The sequence below is a fragment of the Hippocampus zosterae genome, chromosome 8 (genome assembly GCF_025434085.1).
Source record: "Hippocampus zosterae strain Florida chromosome 8, ASM2543408v3, whole genome shotgun sequence".
NCBI classification, from domain to species: Eukaryota; Metazoa; Chordata; class Actinopteri; order Syngnathiformes; family Syngnathidae; genus Hippocampus; species Hippocampus zosterae.
The window spans coordinates 20,864,553-20,882,149 of NC_067458.1; the positions used below are offsets into that span (position 1 = coordinate 20,864,553).

The 17,597-nt window shown below is 44.3% G+C and overlaps 1 protein-coding gene across 2 annotated transcripts in view; it reads left to right on the forward strand.

The window, feature by feature from the left end:
* The window catches only part of scfd2 (sec1 family domain containing 2), an 82,810-nt gene that overhangs the window by 34,336 nt on the left and 30,877 nt on the right, over nucleotides 1-17,597 (forward strand). For both annotated transcript variants that reach the window (XM_052074073.1, XM_052074074.1), the window contains exon 6: nucleotides 16,703-17,000. In XM_052074073.1, coding sequence (XP_051930033.1) covers nucleotides 16,703-17,000 — 298 coding nt within the window. The remainder of the gene's footprint in view (nucleotides 1-16,702; nucleotides 17,001-17,597) is intronic.

Here is a 17,597-nt window from a genome sequence, read left to right on the forward strand (position 1 = left end):
CAACTCGCAGTACGGGTGACATTCAACCACTTCCAGACCTTGGCCGAGAGCCCGGGGGCATCTTTTTCAGATTCATAGGCATACTAACGTCTCAAGCTGAAAGGGAAGAGGGAAGAAGAATGGCTCACTCGCCCCAACAGTCCCTTTGAAGATGTTTACTTCAGAACTCACAAACTCATAACGACGATCGGGCCACGGATGGCCGATTCATAGAGTGACCATTGATAAAATTCCTGACCAGTTCCTCCAGATGCTGAAGTCTCAGTGACTGAATCTGCCCACTGCAGGTCTTTAAAAGTAGCCTTTGTATAGTTTTATACGTTTGGCCCCCAAAGAAGCACGAGACAACTGAAGCTGAAGGCTGAGCGCAAAAACAGATCCAGCTGTAAGCCGAAACGATAAGTATTAAAAAACAACGTCTGGGATCCAAATGAGGACCCTCAGCCGGGCTTGCTTCGTAAACCCTAGACTGGTTGCTGATCAATCGCACTTATAGATTCATATGATGCACATGATGAGAAAACAAGCAGCGCAACAACGAAATGCAGCTTCACCATGTTTACTTTGAATTTTGGACTCCACTAATTGACCCAAGTCTGCAGATCTCGGAGCCCAATCAAGGATATTTAGTCACCACGTGATTTCCTGGTTTTCAAAAGACCCTAGACTTTTTTTTAAAGGATTTTTTAAATAGTTTTTTTTTACCGGCAATATTTTTTCAACTGTACAGTAGTGAGTGTTTGTTTAATTTTTTTAATTTTAATATTGTGTTTAGTCCAGTGGTTAGCACGTCGGTATCACAGTGCACAGGTACCGGGTTCGATTCCAGCTCCGGCCTCCCTGTGTGGAGTTTGCATGTTCTCCCCGGGCCTGTGTGGGTTTTCTCCGGGTGCTCCGGTTTCCTCCCACATTCCAAAAACATGCGTGGCAGGCTGATTGAACACTCCGAATTGTCCCTAGGTGTGAGTGTGAGTGTGAGTGGTTGTTCGTTTCTGTGTGCCCTGCGATTGGCTGGCAACCGATTCAGGGTGTCCCCCGCCTACTGCCCGGAGACAGCTGGGATAGGCTCCAGCACCCTCCGCGACCCTAGTGAGGATCAAGCGGCCTCGGAAGATGAAGATTTGAGATGCACTTAAACGTGAGAGGAAAAGACTTTTTTGTGGTACCATGACTTATAATTGAAATTAATTGAAATGCCTTCTCAAGACCCCCCCCCCCGACCCTGAAAAATGCCACCTTATTTTTTTTTTTGTTGGATTTTTAATTAAGAAAAATCGCACTGTATTGCAGAATCGAACAAAATAAGAAGTGCATACAATAGTATACTTTTGCGTCATCGGGAGCTGACATCGGGTTGGCCGGTTATAGTTAAGTGTGAGCGTCTGGATACGAGCCGTGGCCTACAGCAGCTCTTTGCAAGATGTCAATCTTCGATTGTCCTTTTAAAAGAAGAAAAAATGATTTAGGTACATTGGTGACGGAGGCTTTTGAGCTTGTCAATCGAAAAACTCAAAAGGGAGGGTGGAGGGGGGCACTCGTAAATAACTGATTGGACAGCTCAACACAATACGGCCCCGTCCGATTTGTGTAAACAGCGGTCGTGTGAAAATGACTTATTCAAACAAGCGGCATTTGTACGCTAAGTGGTGCACTTTGGCACTTTTCAAGTACACGGCGACGGCGTCGTTCCTCAGCGAGGCCGACGGTGTTGTTTGAAGAGGGGCCTCCTTCCACGCTTGCCCGCCAGGCCTTGTTTAGCGGGAACGGGGGGGCTCTGCGCTGGATCAGGCGCTCGGCAAACAGACGCATGAGGCATTAGCGATGCGTTTCCCATCTGCCCGGGATGGACGGGTCGTGATGGAAGAGGGGTGAGGACGGGAGGAGACGCAGCGAAAGACGGTTACGAGGCTTTACGGCGAGACATCATCCATCACGTTTGGGCAGAATCAAACGGCGTCGTTGCCGCTACGGCAGCCTGACGGGCTTCATTTAGAACACAGGTCAGGGAGTGTCAGTGATGCTGACTTGTTGCGAGACAGCAGCCACCTGGGACCTGATGACCCCCCCCCCCTCCCCAACCTCCCAAAAAAGGTGGAGGGTAGTATTCACATTGGAGGTTGTTATCAGAGGGGGTGCGTTCAGAAAAGTCACTTTTGTTTCAGGTGTTTAGCATTCTTTTGGTGTTTTTTTTTTGTGTGTGTGCTTTTGGGTCTTTACCTTGAAAACGAGCTTTCAGAATGCCATGACGATCTTGAGTTTTCATTGTACCCCGTGCCTGGAGTAAAAGCAGCTTTTTTTTTTTAAATACGCTCCAGCTGGCTCAGGTTAGAAGTGTCCAGTATCTTCTCCAGAGCGCAGACTGCAAAATTTGTCAGAGTTAGATCAGGTTTCATCACATTGTTCTTGGGTTTTTTGTGCCTGTGTGTATTGGTTCTTTGTACGGTGAAGAACCCGTGGCTTGAGACTGAGACTGCCAGACTTCTGTAACTGAGCAGCACTTTTCGTGACAGAATCCCCTCCATCCATGCCGGAAGTAGCGGATCAGTGCCCCAAACATAACCCATTACCAATCTCTGCCTCTCACGAGGGTCGCGCGACGTGCTGGATCCTATCCCACCTGTCTCCAGGCAGTAGGCAGGGGACACCCTAAACTGGTTTCCAGCCAATCACAGGGCACACAGAGACAAACAACCATCCATACTCCCCCTTAGGGACAATTTTTGAGTGTTCCATGAACCTGCTATGCATGTTTTTGGGATGTGGGAGGAAACCGGAGTACCCGGAGAAAACCCACGCAGGCATGGGGAAAACAACTCCACGCAGGAAGACCGCAGCCGGAATCAAACTCCGCAACTCTGCATTGTGAGGCCCACGCGCGAACCACTGGGTCACCGGGCCGCCCTTTTCTAAGTACCATATTTGTAGGGATCCAAACAACCCACTCGTCCTTTACGAGGATGCGGCTGATTTATTTTGACCACTTACTGTATGGACACCCGCTGGTTACAACCCTCTTTGTACGTCCTCAGAGAAGTCAGTGCGCGTTACCTTTGGCAAGCTCTGTTTTATAACGCTGGCCGCGGGCTGGGTTGGTAAGCCGCGGTCCGAGGAAGTGAATGGTGATCCATTAGCCTCCAGGGATTACAAGGTTTGAAGACGGGAGGAATGAGCTTTGCCTGCCCAGAATTCAAAGTCGCCATCCATCTTTGCCGCCAAGCTCAGGCCAACAAGGCATCCGCTTCCTCGTCTCTTGTAAATCTGTCCTTTCAAGAGTTGTTTCGCGTTATATTGGTCTGTTTCTGAAAATTGTATTGGGTCAAGAAAATACTTTTATTTATTTTTTTGGTAGTATATCTTAGCCCGGTAGTCCAGTGGTTAGCACGTCGGCTTCACAGTGCAGAGGTAACGGGTTCAATTCCAGCTCCGGCCTCCCTGTGTGGAGTTTGCATGTTCTCCCCGGGCCTGCGTGGGTTTTCTCCGGGTGCGCCGGTTTCCTCCCACATTCCAAAAACATGCATGCTGATTGGACGCTCTAAATTGTCCCTAGGTGTGAGCGTGGTTGGTTGTTTGTCTCTGTGTGCCCTGCGATTGGCTGGCAACCGATTCAGGGTGTCCCCCGCCTACTGCCCGGAGACAGCTGGTTTGGGTTCCAGCACCCCCCGTGACCCTAGTGAGGATCAAGCGGTACGGAAGATGAATGAATGAATGAATCTTAGGAAGTGAATTGATTTGGAATAAGCGCTTAGGTGGAAGAGGATGGAAACGGCTGGTTTCCAAACGTTTTACGTTTACCTTTCTAGATTGTGTGCCGAAAGGATGAGGGCTCTCCCTTGTCCTCACCTTTTATATATTCAGAAAACCCCTCGCGTGGACAGTTCTGAAGGTTTGACGGTCTGACAGTTTGAAATGTGTCGTGATATTCCTGGGTCGGTATGTGCTGCATCAAGATTGTAACATTATATTTTACACTGCAGAACACTGGCACACAGAACGTTACTCGATAAAAGACAAGCAGTGTCCTGTGCTTTAGCCTGACCCCACCCCCCAAAAAAAACATTTAATCATTTTGCAATATTCTATATTTGCTCATCTTGGATTTATTTGAGAATTTACAGCAAGCTACCCCCCTCTGCCCCACGCATTTTAAATGTTGTCGAGAATAACTCCCGATTTCCATATTTGCACTTTCTTCACTCTCCTGGCACTGTGTTCAAGAGACGACACGAAAGAGCTTTGCCAACAAATCTGGGATAAAAACGTTGGACAGTTGCAGCAAGAAGAATGGATGTGTCGAGGTGGATTTGGGGAATTAGGTTTGCCTGGTCGTCCCCGCCCCCCCACCCACCCCAATATCGTGTGTTTAGCTGATCTGCCTGGCTTACGACTCTGGGAATGTTTGTGCAGCCCAAGCCTAGCTTGATGTTGTTTGTATTGTTCAATTTCAGTGTGTGTGTGTATTGCGTGTACGGCGCCGCTGTCAACATGACGGGAGCGTCGTGTTGTCCTTTCACACATATTTGAAAATCAGCCATGCAATCGTCACCGTGGCTTGTCTCCATCCTGACTTTAAACCGCCCGCCCCATTTCCCTTTTTCATGAACTCACGAGTCCCAATTGGCAACCCAAGAGTTAGCATCATCCATTCGTCCGTCCATCTTCCGATCCGCTTTATCCTCACAAGGGTCGCGGGGCATGCTGGAGCCTATCCCAGCTGTCTTCGGGTAGTAGGCGGGGGACACCCTGAACTGCTTGCCAGCCAATCGTGGACGAACAACAACCCATCCGCGCTCACACTCCCACTTTGGGACAATTTTTGAGTGTTCAGTCAGCCTCCCACCCATGTTTTTGGAATGTGGGAGGAAACCGGAATACCCGGTGAAAACCCACGCAGCCCCGGGGAGAACATGCAAACTCCACACAGGGAGGCCGGAGCCAGAATCGAATACACGACTTCTGCACTGTGAGGTCAACGCGCTAACCACTGGGCCGCCGAGTTGCTGTCATGTAATCCTCTATTCAGTGTAACTTTAACCCCCAATTGATCGCAGGTGATACCTTGTCAACTAGCCCACAATACGTGAGAATTTGCAAAATCGAGACCGATGAGGGAAATAAAGCCAAGATGTCAAAATATTCTTGTTGTTTAAATGTGCATGTTTAAATGTGCTTTATCAGAAGTGAGCACACTTGCAAGATTGTGTCGGGGAGGGCAAATCTTTTTTTTTTAACTCATTCACTCCCAAAGACGTCTTTAAACGTCTTTTCAGACTTGGTCCAGAATTGGCTGGTACTGAATGAGTTTTAATGGCTACACTCACCACGAGATTATCTTGCCACGAAAATGTTTGTGCTTCGCCGGCACCTTCCATTCGACTGCATCCAAACTACTCATGACTACCCTTTCACAATCTATTAGCCCTCTCAATTGGTGGGAAGGTAAAGATCTTATGCAACTCACGCGGATTGAGGCTTGGAAATTTCATCAACATTCTGATACAAAAGCTCCCGTTGAAAAAAAGGAAAAAAATGCCGAACGCGACGTACTGCATCGTAAAGGCCTCGATAACTCCACATTTTAATTATTCTGCACAGGGGCAGACATGCAGACTGCAGAAGGATTACGACGGGTCTGTGCGCTCATTCATTGCGCGTCGTGTCCGCTCAGGCCCGCGACACTCGAGTCAATATGAGCACAACACATCTATCTTTGTGTGCTTGTGTATGTTTTGGTGGGCGTGTGTGGGTGTGTGTTTGTGTGCATGAAGCAAGTCCGCTGTGTGCACACATCATGCCACCGCGTAGACAATATTAAGTCGTCTAAGAGCAGAAGGAGGAACGGCCGTGCTGACATGATCCACTTCATCATGCGGTGGGAATTCATGTGTGAAAATGTGCTTGGAAAAAAGGTCAAACCTCCCCCCTGGCCAGTTAGATTATGGAAGGAATATGAAAAAACAAATCGTAAATTTTGGGATGATTTCCTCCCTCCTTGCTATCTTTTTTTTTTTTTTTTGGTGTGGAAGCAGGATGGGAAAATAAGCCGTCGAGTGTTTATTATGCCTTTCAGTGCTCATTAATGCCTTTATTTAATTACGTGTGCATGTATGTGCGGCTGCTTTTGCAGGCTGCGGGTGGAGCCCCGCGGCTACGGAGACCCCATTGTGTTTTTCCTGGCTTTTTGTCATTGTTTGTCTTCCGCCGCGGATCGTATTGCCACGAGCTGGGAAAACCAAGCCGGGGACAAGAACCCGGGGAATGGATAACTGGACCAGACGTAGTCAGGTGGTGGCGCTCCATTTGACCGAGATGCTGACTGTCAGATTGATTAGATATGTCCCGTGTAATGTGACCCTCTTTGGTCTTTGTGTCACTTATACCGGATATCTACCTAGTATCAATGAAGTCTTGCCAAGCAATAGCCTAATCTCAAAGTGAGCATCGCCATTCAGCACAATTTATTTTTATTGGATGGCAGTAAGATTCGGGAAGTGCCTTCGTCGTCCTGGGAATCTAGGCTCAGAACTTCCTCTGTGAAATTAGGTATCTCAATATACCTTTTCCTCTCTTAGTGTTGTACTTTCCTCAAAAGAAGACAAACTGTTGATGTTGTACTCTCTACCCCCCCCCCCAAAAAAAACTAGTCAAACCATTACTGCTACGCTATCCTAAAAAGAAACTATTAATGTGATACTTTCTGAAAAAGAAAACAAAAGCACTTTTTGCACATTACCAAAAAGAAGACGACCTATTTATTTGAGATTTTCAGAAAAGGAAAAAGTATTGATTGCACTTTACCAAAAAGAAGATAAATATTTTACGTTGCACTTTCTGAAAATTAAAAAACCCTTAACGGCGCACGTTCATAAAACATAGACAAAGTATGTGTTACACTTTCCGAAAATGAGGACAAACTAATGACATTGTATCCCCCCCCACCCCCCCCCCACCCCGTCCTCCCCACACAAAAAGACCAACTATTACTGGTCTATTTTCCCCAAAAACAGACTAACTCTTGATTTTACACTAGAAAACAAATTATTGGCATTGCACTTACTTAAAAAGAAGACAAACCATGAGGATGTCGCCTTTTGTAGTCAAACTCTTCATATTGTAGTTTTCCTAAAAATGTATTTGATTATGTTGCACTTCCTTATAAACTGAGACAAGCTATTGAAGTTGTACTTCCTGAAAAATGACAACAAAAAAAGGTTCACTTTCCTGAAAAGAAAATATGTAAGTCATTATGAATGCTAGGTAACACTTAATTGGATGACTGACTAATTTCTTGGGGGAACGAGTTGTCTATTTCATCTTGACGCGGATGCTAGCCTGTTAGCCCGGGGCTCAGACAGTAAATCATCTTAATTGTTTGTAATTGACTTGTAATTGAACATCTCTGACTCACAAGACACACACAGCAGTGATACCATCGTAATTCTTCTTCCCATCATTCCAAACTTGATTACTCCCCCCCCCTCCCCAAATCCTCATTTTGTTTAGTTTTTCAACATTCCTGTGGTTTTTGGCGCTGTTCACAAAATTCATTTCCCCCCAGGTGTGTACTTGAGCCAGATTTTTTTTTTTTTTTTTTTGTGCATCGGATGCATTTGCAAAGTTTTATAAATGTTTAGGGGAAACTCAGCTGTGTGTAGGCGACTTGTTTGTCCATGCCGGTGACAGAGGTCAGGATAATGACTCCAAGTTTGTACACACGGAGCAACATTTGCATTGGAAAAAAGTAAACGCGGCTTGCCCTCGCCAGAGGTGGCAAAAGTACTCACGCTCGACTAAAGTAGAAGCACACATACTTGTGTGGTAAATGTAGAAGTTTAATCCAACACGTGTATTTGCGGTTTGGCATTCACAAGTTTACCTTCACGTAGATATTTGTGAGGTCCTAAACTTCATGATCCCATATTTGAACTGAATTATTCCATATCTGTACTGACGCCAAAAACAACAAAAGTATAACTGGGCGCCATCTTTTAGTAAGTTGGTGTCAAGGAACTATGTTAAAGGGTGCTGAAGCGCTTCATTCAGACACAAGTAGTGCTTTGTCACCATCCTGTGAGCTATGTTGAAGTGAGTTGGAGTTTCAGTAAGACAAAACTAGCAATTTGCTATGCTCTAATGGTAACATGTTGCGAAGGAACTATGTTGTAAAGAGTTGAGGAGCTTCATTTAGATAAAAATAGTGCTTTGCTGCTATCTTTGCACATAAACTATGTTGAAGCAAGTCAAAGCAACATTTACACAAAAGTAATGCTTTGTGACCATCTTGGTGGCATGGAACTATGTTGAAATGAGATGGAGTTTCATTTAGACAAAAATAATGCTTTACCATCATCTCGTGCGCTCTTGGTGCCAAGGAGTTATGTTTAAGAGAGTTAAAAAGATATACAAAAGTATCAGAAATTCTTTCCTGCCATTTTGTGGCACACTGGTGTCAAAGAATGATATTGAAGAGCATTGAGAACTTCATTAAGATAAAAGCAGTGCTTTGGTGCCCATGAAATATGTTGAAAAGTTGTAAAGAGCTTCATTCAGACAAAATGAGTGTTTTGTTATAGTAACCAAGTATTTATATTTAATGACTTCCCGCCACTAGCCCTTGCTGAGGCTTTCACACCCATTCTGACATCATCATGCAAGTTACCTCCACGTCGTTGGAATCGAACGATGGCGGATGGCGACGAGTGCCCGCTTCCAAGCGCCTGCTGATCTCAGCTCTGCAGAATGTCTTTACGACACAGCTGGGATGCACCGAAGTTGCGGTTAATGGGCTGAAATGCTCCGAAAGCCGTTTGTTTTGGAGGGGAAGCCGTGCCGACACCGGTGGGCTTAGAGGCGGTGCAACACTGCCCCCTAACGTTTGAACATCTCATTTTGTAAATAAAAGGCATCATGTGCCCTGGGAATGAAATCACTCTGAATTGCATTCTCGTTGTTTCTCCCCCCCACCTCCCCCTCTCATTTTTCCGCCAACTTTTGGTTACTCCACCCTTCTCCTGCTGCTCTCCATGTGCGAGACAGAACCCGACTCCTTTAATCCCTCGCAATACACAATTCCTAATTAGGCACACACATGAAAAGAACTCATGGGCTGGATTTGCAAGTGACATGATTGTGAATGTTTTGTCGTCAAGTGACGCAACTTGGTGTTGTGTCATGGAGGCGTAAATATTTTTTCAAAAAACATGGAATCGGATATCTCCAAAATGGGTCTTTTTCCAAATGTGGATAATCAACGTCAAAATACATTGGGGTCTGCCCAAATAACACAAATTTAAAATTCATTAAAACACAATTAAAGATCTAAATAATGATGGTCAAAATGTAAAACATGCAATTTGAAATAATGATTTTTATAAGCAAAATTCAAGATTTATAATCAGATTTATTTTAAGTAGACTTCACAAAACTGAAAGATAAATGTTATTATTCTTGCACCATGCTGTTTTTACAAATCTTCCAGACCCTAAAATTCTACTCATATGATTTGTTGATGATTTTTTTAAAAAAACAACAACAATCTTATGGTTTCGCCCCACCATACAATTTTAACAGATTTATAGTTATTAAAACATGACGACTCGCTTGCCCAATTCTTCAAATAAGAACCCAAGTGTGCTCGCTTCAAGCTCTTTATTTGTCACTCCCAGCTGAACTTTACTGCAAAACTGACATAAATCTAATGAGAATCAAGCGTGTAAATGTGCGCACCAAAATGTTCAACCAAACTGTCCAATTACATCAAACGCACTTGGCTAGCTCAATCATCAAACGAACTTGGCTAGCTCAATGCTAACGCCTAATGTAGATGTAATTCATGTTAGCATAGATATAGTAATTCTGAACTGCCAAACTTTTCATCCCACAAAAAAAACCAAAAGTCGTCAGCGTTGACTGGTTGCTTTGGTGTGTTTATAATCAGGCTCATGTTTACTTGAGGATGTTTTCCTCCACGCTGCGGCCTCCTGAGTCAATTAGAGGATGGCATGTAACTGTCCCTGGATTCTTGTTTCCTGATGAGCCATTCGGATTCTCGCAAATGTGCGTGGGAAAGGGATGAGCGCCGTAATGTGGCACAGGCCAAAATGTCGGCTCGTTACGTACCGCAAGTCTAACTACACCGTCTTTCTTCAGAGCTTTTAGAGTCGAGCAAAGCATGTGGAGCTGGCGAGCATGTGTTTTGCGATGAGTGGTTTTCAATTGTCAAACGTTGACAAGGGTACCGAAATAGTTCCCGTTTTTAGCATCCCGAGACATTCTCTGTTACGCCAAACAACAACAACAACAACAAATGTAAATCCCTCCATTTATTTGGCTTTTTAAGGAGCCCCAACATGCCTGAAAAGTACTTTTTTGCATACGTATTTATCCTGCTGAAAATTCACAAAAATATGATCTGCTCACAAAGAAAAAAAACAAGCAAAAAATCTGAAATAAAATTTTAAAAACTTGACTTATATGGGGGGTTTTCAAGGCAGATTCCGAAAATGCTTATAATCAAATCAAATTTTTGGGGGTCGGTCCCATTACAATTGCAACAATTAAAAAAATGTTAATTACTGTGCAGCAGACCACTTGATTTTTGGCAATTGGAGGGGGGGGGGGGGGGGGTTAAATGTCATTACCATTGTCTTATGTTGTAACGTGTTTGTATGTTTGAAAGAAAAGTCGACTCCAGCTCCTGACTTCACTAGACCACGTCCCTTGATGGCATGCATACAACACACAGATACTACAGTACCTATAGTCATTATATTGCTTTGGATGGGCACGTCATGGATGCCACTTCACCACACATTTTGAACCTGCTCTAGTCTACTGTACGCTTGTTTATGCACAACAAGAGAGAAGTCCAAGCCAGAAACACATGACCAGCGCCGTTCAAGTCGCACTCTGGCGAATTGCGGACAGTTCTGGAACTAACAGAGTTTGAAATATATTGCACAAAGGGGAATATGGAGTGTACTGGACACTATTTTCTGTTTGTTTAATCCGGGCTCTGTTGGTTACATATTTGCTAAAGCCGCTGTGAGTTGCAAGCTTGGTGATGAAACAAATCAAACTCGAGTCAAGATTCGACACTCTACTTGTTTTTGTCCTCTCTCTCGCTTTAGAAAAACATTTTATAGTGTTTTATCAAACCCTATAAACACAAGCCAGATTCAGATTTAGCGCTCCAAACTGTACCGTACCGTGGCATGGTGAGCTAAACTGGACTGTCCCACTTGGTGGTGGCTGTCGTGTGCCAAGCAGATGTTGTAGCCGCAGTGACCGCTGTTTGTGTCTGGGAGTCGCTTTTGAAATTCTAAGTGAAAAAAAGTGTAATGTGCAGAGTGTTGCTTTTTGATTTGTACTGCTCAACACGTTAGCACACAGCGATCAGAAACGAAACCGGGGTGAGCTCCCACTCTGTGCGGTGAGTCAAGCCGGAGATTTATGTCGACCGTTAGACACAGAAATGAGAGGTCGCCTTACTTTCAAGTGCTTCTCACCATTTCACGGCTTTTCCCTTTTTAAAAAAAAATAGTAAACATGCGAGTCTGGATGGAAATCCTTCTCCCCCCTATCAGTGATAGCACGTGTTAGCATTAGCTTCCGATAAGTGGCACATTAGCCATTTTGCTCAATTTGGGTTACTTTTGACCCATCAATGAATAAAAATTGAGGAAAGAAAATGCATCATTTGTCTCCTTTAAGAGCTTTTAGTCTTTTTCTTGACCGAGTGAGTCGCAAAGGAACGGTTCCCACAGGCGAATGTATAAAAAGTTTGCGCTGACACTCGCACGCTAATACTTAGCATGTGTTTAATCTCTGCGCTTCGACTGTTGATACTTGGAATTCTGCTCAGATTTATAACCTGTAGTCTTTCTGTTTCAAATCACACGTTTCCGCCACGGCCTGGACGGGGGATGTTGTCCATCACCGGATTTTTATAGGCGTAAAGTAAACGTTAGGTTTCCGTTCACGCTCGACTTTCGGAAAGAAAATTGTCTTTTTGTTCAATGGTGCTTTCCCCCACTGTCAGATTCATCATTGTCATCTCAGCACATAATAGCCACAGTTATGATGAGCATGACCAGTGAGGGTCACAAAGTACAAATATTTGCTACTGTACTTCAGTAGATTTTTCTCGATATGAATTAGTAGTATTAGTGAGTACATCCGCCCACAAAAAAAAAATAACCGAGACCGTCAGACTACTTTTTTTTTTCTTTACTTCCAGGAGTCTTTTGTTCCAAATATCTGTGTTAGCCTGAAGTACAGAGGGTGAATATTTTTGCCACCTCTGGTGATGACTATGACTCCCATGTCGTGCGTCTGGGCGAGGACACGTTTGTTTGTGGGACAAAACAGCAGCCCTGCTGTTCCCGATTGAGTCTGACACGGAGATTTACGGCCTGTCTCTGGAGGTCTCATGTATGGCTTCCAGATTGGCGGATATGATTACATATTTGTGCTTGCGGAGTGCTTGTCAAAAAATGCAATTTAGCATTTTGGCGTTGACGGACGGGCAAGCCAAACCAAGCGAGCCACCTTTCACAATTTCGCCCCTCCCCCACCCCCAACCCCTCGCCCTTCGCCCGTCGCCGCACCCAGAAAAAGGTGCATTGTGAAGGCGGCCGGCGAGGCCTGCTTCTGGTTAGCGGCGCATGTGAAACGCTTACCTTCCTCCAGGGGTTGCATCTGGAGCTGGTTTCCTGTTCAAGGGGAGATTTTTTTTTTTTTTTTTTTGCTGAGCCTTCGTGATTGGGCCACGCTGAGCCTCGATGCATCCCGGCACCGTAAGAACGGCCAAACGATGATCGGTCAATCAGCCGCGCGCAGATTTAAACCAGAACCCGATGCGGATAGTGGCGCGTGATTGGTGCAGGGGAACCAATGAGCCAGCTCGGTAAATTCTCCGCCAAGCTGTCTGAAACAAAAAAATATGGACGTTCATACAATTTTCAACTAACAGCTGCGTTTGAATATTTGCGAGCTGTTGGAACCATGCATGACATTAAATCAGAAGTCGACTATTTTGGTTCGAAGCAGCCATTTTGGGTGAACCCCAAGGCACATACGTTGATTTGTTAAGGCTAGGGAAATTGCGCAAACAAGTTCCGATTGGAAACATTTATTTTAGACAACTGGGCAAGGCACCTGATGCGGGCAGCGCATATGGCGTCATGACTTGATGATCGCAACAAGTATTTTTCGCCACGAGCCCTTTTCTGTTCCCAATGTCCAACGTCACTTCCTGTTATGGCCTCTTGTCCAAGTACACTTGTCGTTCATCGTGAATCCTCTGCAAAACTGGCGAACAAAACATCCCGTTAATAAATCCAACCATTTCTAAAAGCCCCACTTGTGCTATCCTATGTATCGCGGTTCGCCGCGGTTTTCTGTCGCAACACCTTCGCAGCAGAACACCTTCAGGTTGTACGTGTATGTTGATTTTTGCTCCAGTCCTGGAAGGAGGTCAGCTTCTCTGGATTTCAAGCTGGCTTCACTCTACGGAAGGTCTCCATTTCCTGCCGTGGCGCCATCACGGCAGGCCGCTGACAGCAGCTTTTATAGAGCTGCTGAGGAGAACCAGTTACGGCCCGTGCTAGGAAACATGGCACAGTACAATGTGGACACGTAACAGATGTCAGAAATGGGGGGAGTGTGCAACGATCAGAGGGATGCTCAAAATGACAGTCATGTGGCCCTCTTGTTTATTTGCTCTTCAGAAGTTCACCTTTTCCGTGCACTGATTCCAGAGTGAAGTTTGGAAACTCGTTAGCCTAATAGCATAGTTGCCTGACTCGTTTTTGGATTGTTATGAGGGGAAAAAAAACCACAACAAATTCAAAAAACAGCAAGAGTCCAGTTGTGTTAATTAAATCTTTGCGCATGGTCATTGCATGTAAAAAAAAAAAAAAAACAATTATTTAAGCCATGTTAGATAGATACAACAATAAATATGTACATACAAATAAAACAAATTGAAAAATGTGCGAAGAGTTTTGTTATTCAGGGAGTTGAAATTCTCATGGGGGGGTTCAGCTAATATTAAAATGTGAATAAAATTAAAATTCATTCTGACATTCATTCTGGCAATTATCTTCCTTAAAATACTTTAACGTTTTTATGTTGTATTTATATGTCACATTAATTAATTTTAATTTAAGACAAAATTATTTAATGGACATAATTGTATTTTTTCACATTCATCTTATCACCTCATTTTATCACATATTTGTTTTAACATTTTTGGGGATTATTACAATCATTCGGTTTATGTCAACTGCTCAATGAATTTCTTAAACCTTTTAGTTAAATAATGATATAATAATATTTTGAAAATGCATGGGTGGTCATATTTATGTGATCTCATGATATTTACTTCCTTTTGACAACAAAGTCAATTTTTAGTTGAATAATTAAAACATTGGCCATTTCCATCTTGTTTCTGGATTGATTAATATATTGAATAGACATTGTGCTCTAAAATTATGGATGGCTATTTAAAAGTGACTATTAGCTTATATCAGTGTTTGCATGCTAGCAAGAAGAAGAACAAGCTGTAACCTTTGTACAGCTTTTTTGCCGAGGAGCACTTGAACGGGGCGATATGTCAAATGTGGAGCGCACATTAAATATTTGGAGTATTCAGGAAGTAGCTCTTTTGATGGAGCTCGGCGTGTCGGCTGACGAATGACGTCGGAAGATTTCTCAATCAGCTCCTCTTCCTGCGCTTCTTCCCTTTGCTGTCACGTTCCGAAAACCTTTTATGAAGTGTTGTGAAATTTGTCAGAGCCTTGCAAAAAAGGTCAAGCTGATATTTTGTTGGATCAGTATGGCATTTCGAAACGCTTTTTTTTTTTTCTTCCACTGACTGACTCAATGGAAATTCCCCCAACCTTGGTGTCCATCTTGGAGAGGAATTGCATGCTGCAAGGCGGCGAGATTACCTTGGAAAGGATGAGCTGGCAAGTTCTACTTTCAGTCATGTGACTTCTCTTCTTCATGAGAGTCAGTCAGTCAGTCAGTCAGGCTTTGCCCCCCCCCCCCCCCCCACTCCCCCTCCATCCCTGAGCCTCTGCTTTTTGGCTCAGTGCGCATTTCTTCAGGATCGGACACTGGATCCCCCCCAATGGGACAATCACTGCGCTCCAACTCTCGCAAAGCCGCACGCTCGCATTAGAAATGGGATACTGGACATCTTCTCAAAACAAACGCATTGTCTTCTAAATACTGTCTTACCTCAGTGTGGCGATACTTTTATTCTAACAGTCTGAACCGTCACATAGCATCAGCAGAAGTTCACCAATTTAATATTGTTTTGAAAACAAGTCAGAGACGACCAAGCCAAATAAACGATATCTTTTGTTTACAAAAAGCTGGTCACATTTTAAATGTAAAATATTATTGCGTAACAGAAATCTCAAACTCTCGGTAACAATTGGCGAACAAGCTAGTTAGCTAGTCCTTTGCATTAGACCATTCGCATAGTCATTTGCAGTAGATCCAAATCAACCATGTATTTTGTTTACCAAAATGGCCGACACAGGCTCTGGCTGAGGAATAACCACAGTTTTAATGGAAAATATTAACATATAACGCAAATAAAACACTTGAACCTTTTGGTGACAATTTACAAACAAGCTAGCTTGCTAGTCATTTGTTGACAAAAGGTGCCCAATAAGGCTGAGAATTATGATGTAAAACTTAAGTCTTTGATAACCATGGACAAGAAGATATGTTGGGAGTCAATTGTTTACAAAAAAACGTTCACTACTGGCACCAGCTAAACATGGACTGAAATGAAAATTGTTCAAATATAACGTAGAGAACACACTTTTGATCACAGGTGACAAGCAAGCTAGCAGCATAAACCAGCTTTTGGTAAACAAAGGACTCGTTTCTCTTCCTTGCTTCCACACTCATGTTCAAAACAGATCAAATCGAAAAACCGGTCAATACCAACTCATGTTTGTTCTTTTTCTTCCTTCCCTCATTAACCACAGCTTAGTCGTTAGATTCCCGCCCTTTTGTTTTCCCATTCCCATGAGCTCATCTTTGTTGGGCGAGCACGTAGCCTTTTATAAAACAGTCTGGCAATGGGCAGTTTCGCCGTGTCGGACTCCGGCTGCACTTGTGAGGGACCGACTTAGTTGTGGTCCCCAAATCAGGTCACTGGTCTGAAACGTTGCCCTGAAATGTCGGAAAGAGGGGTGGAGCTTGGTCAGCCGCACTGCCAGGCAACACAGTGAAAGTGAATGGGGTGTTACCACAATGACTTTGGTCGACATGCCTTTTTTTTTTGCCTTCAATGCACACTTGTTGAGACCTGTTGTTTCTATTCAGTGAAGCCCCACCACAAAAAACAACTTCTCTTCCTGCTTTCTACTTCTGAAAAGAAGAAATGTGGAAATATGAAGTACCGTCCTGCCAAGAATCACAGTGAAACAGTTTATCATAAAATGTAATAAAATACATCATGTCATTTATCGTCCGATGTTTAAACTTGGTCGTGTTGTTTTTCTTAACACCCTCATTTTTTTTGTGTAATATTTGTTTCTTTTTCTTATTTTTTAAATATTTTTTTCTAATATAAAACAACAACAAAAATGATTGCCTTTGGCGAGAAGGTCTACTGAGTGATTTGACAATATCCCCTCATCATGACCTGACCTCAAATGCGCGTTTGCTTTTACGCCAGGCTCTCGGAGATGCCGACTTCGCTTCGGTGCTGAGTCAGATGCTGCCCTTGATGAAGCCCCGCGGAGGCCAGGACGACGATGGCGCCGGCGGCTTCGCGGAGGACGAGTGCGGGCCCGACGAGCTGATCCTTCTGCTGGTCTACTTGTACTCGCTGGCCGACGAGGCCCAGCCCGCCGAGCGGGAGGACGCACGGCCTGGGGGGAAGCTGGAGAAGCTGGAGAGGGAGCTGATCGGAGGACTCACGTTGGCCATCACCAGGGAGACCGCGCTCAGCCCCTTGCTGCAAAAACTCACAGGTGAGACGTCTGCTTCCTATTGCCTTGACCACACTCGATGGATTGTCATTGACTTTAATGGGAAGATGTTCTGTCGGTGTTATTCTAAGTCAGTCACTCAGGTACAGAAATTAAGTACAATCATTTTAAACTCAATTGAATTGATTTAATTGAATTAAATAACGGGGCGGCCCGGTAGTCCAGTGGTTAGCACGTCGGCTTCACAGTGCAGTGGTACCGGGTTCGATTCCAGCTCCGGCCTCCCTGTGTGGCGTTTGCATGTTCTCCCCGGGCCTGCGTGGGTTTTCTCCGGGTGCTCCGGTTTCCTCCCACATTCCAAAAAAAATTATGCATGGCAGGCTGATTGAACACTCTAAATTGTCCCTAGGTGTGAGTGTGAGCATGGCTGGTTGTTCATCTATGTGTGCCCTGTGATTGGCTGGCAACCGATTCAGGGTGTCCCCCGCCTACTGCCCGGAGACGGCTGGGATGGGCTCCAGCACCCCCCGCGACCCTAGTGAGGATCAAGCGGTACGGAAGATGAATGAATGAATGAATTGATTTATTTGTACCCAAAAAAAGACACTAAAAAAGATACTAAATATTGTTATTGCTGTT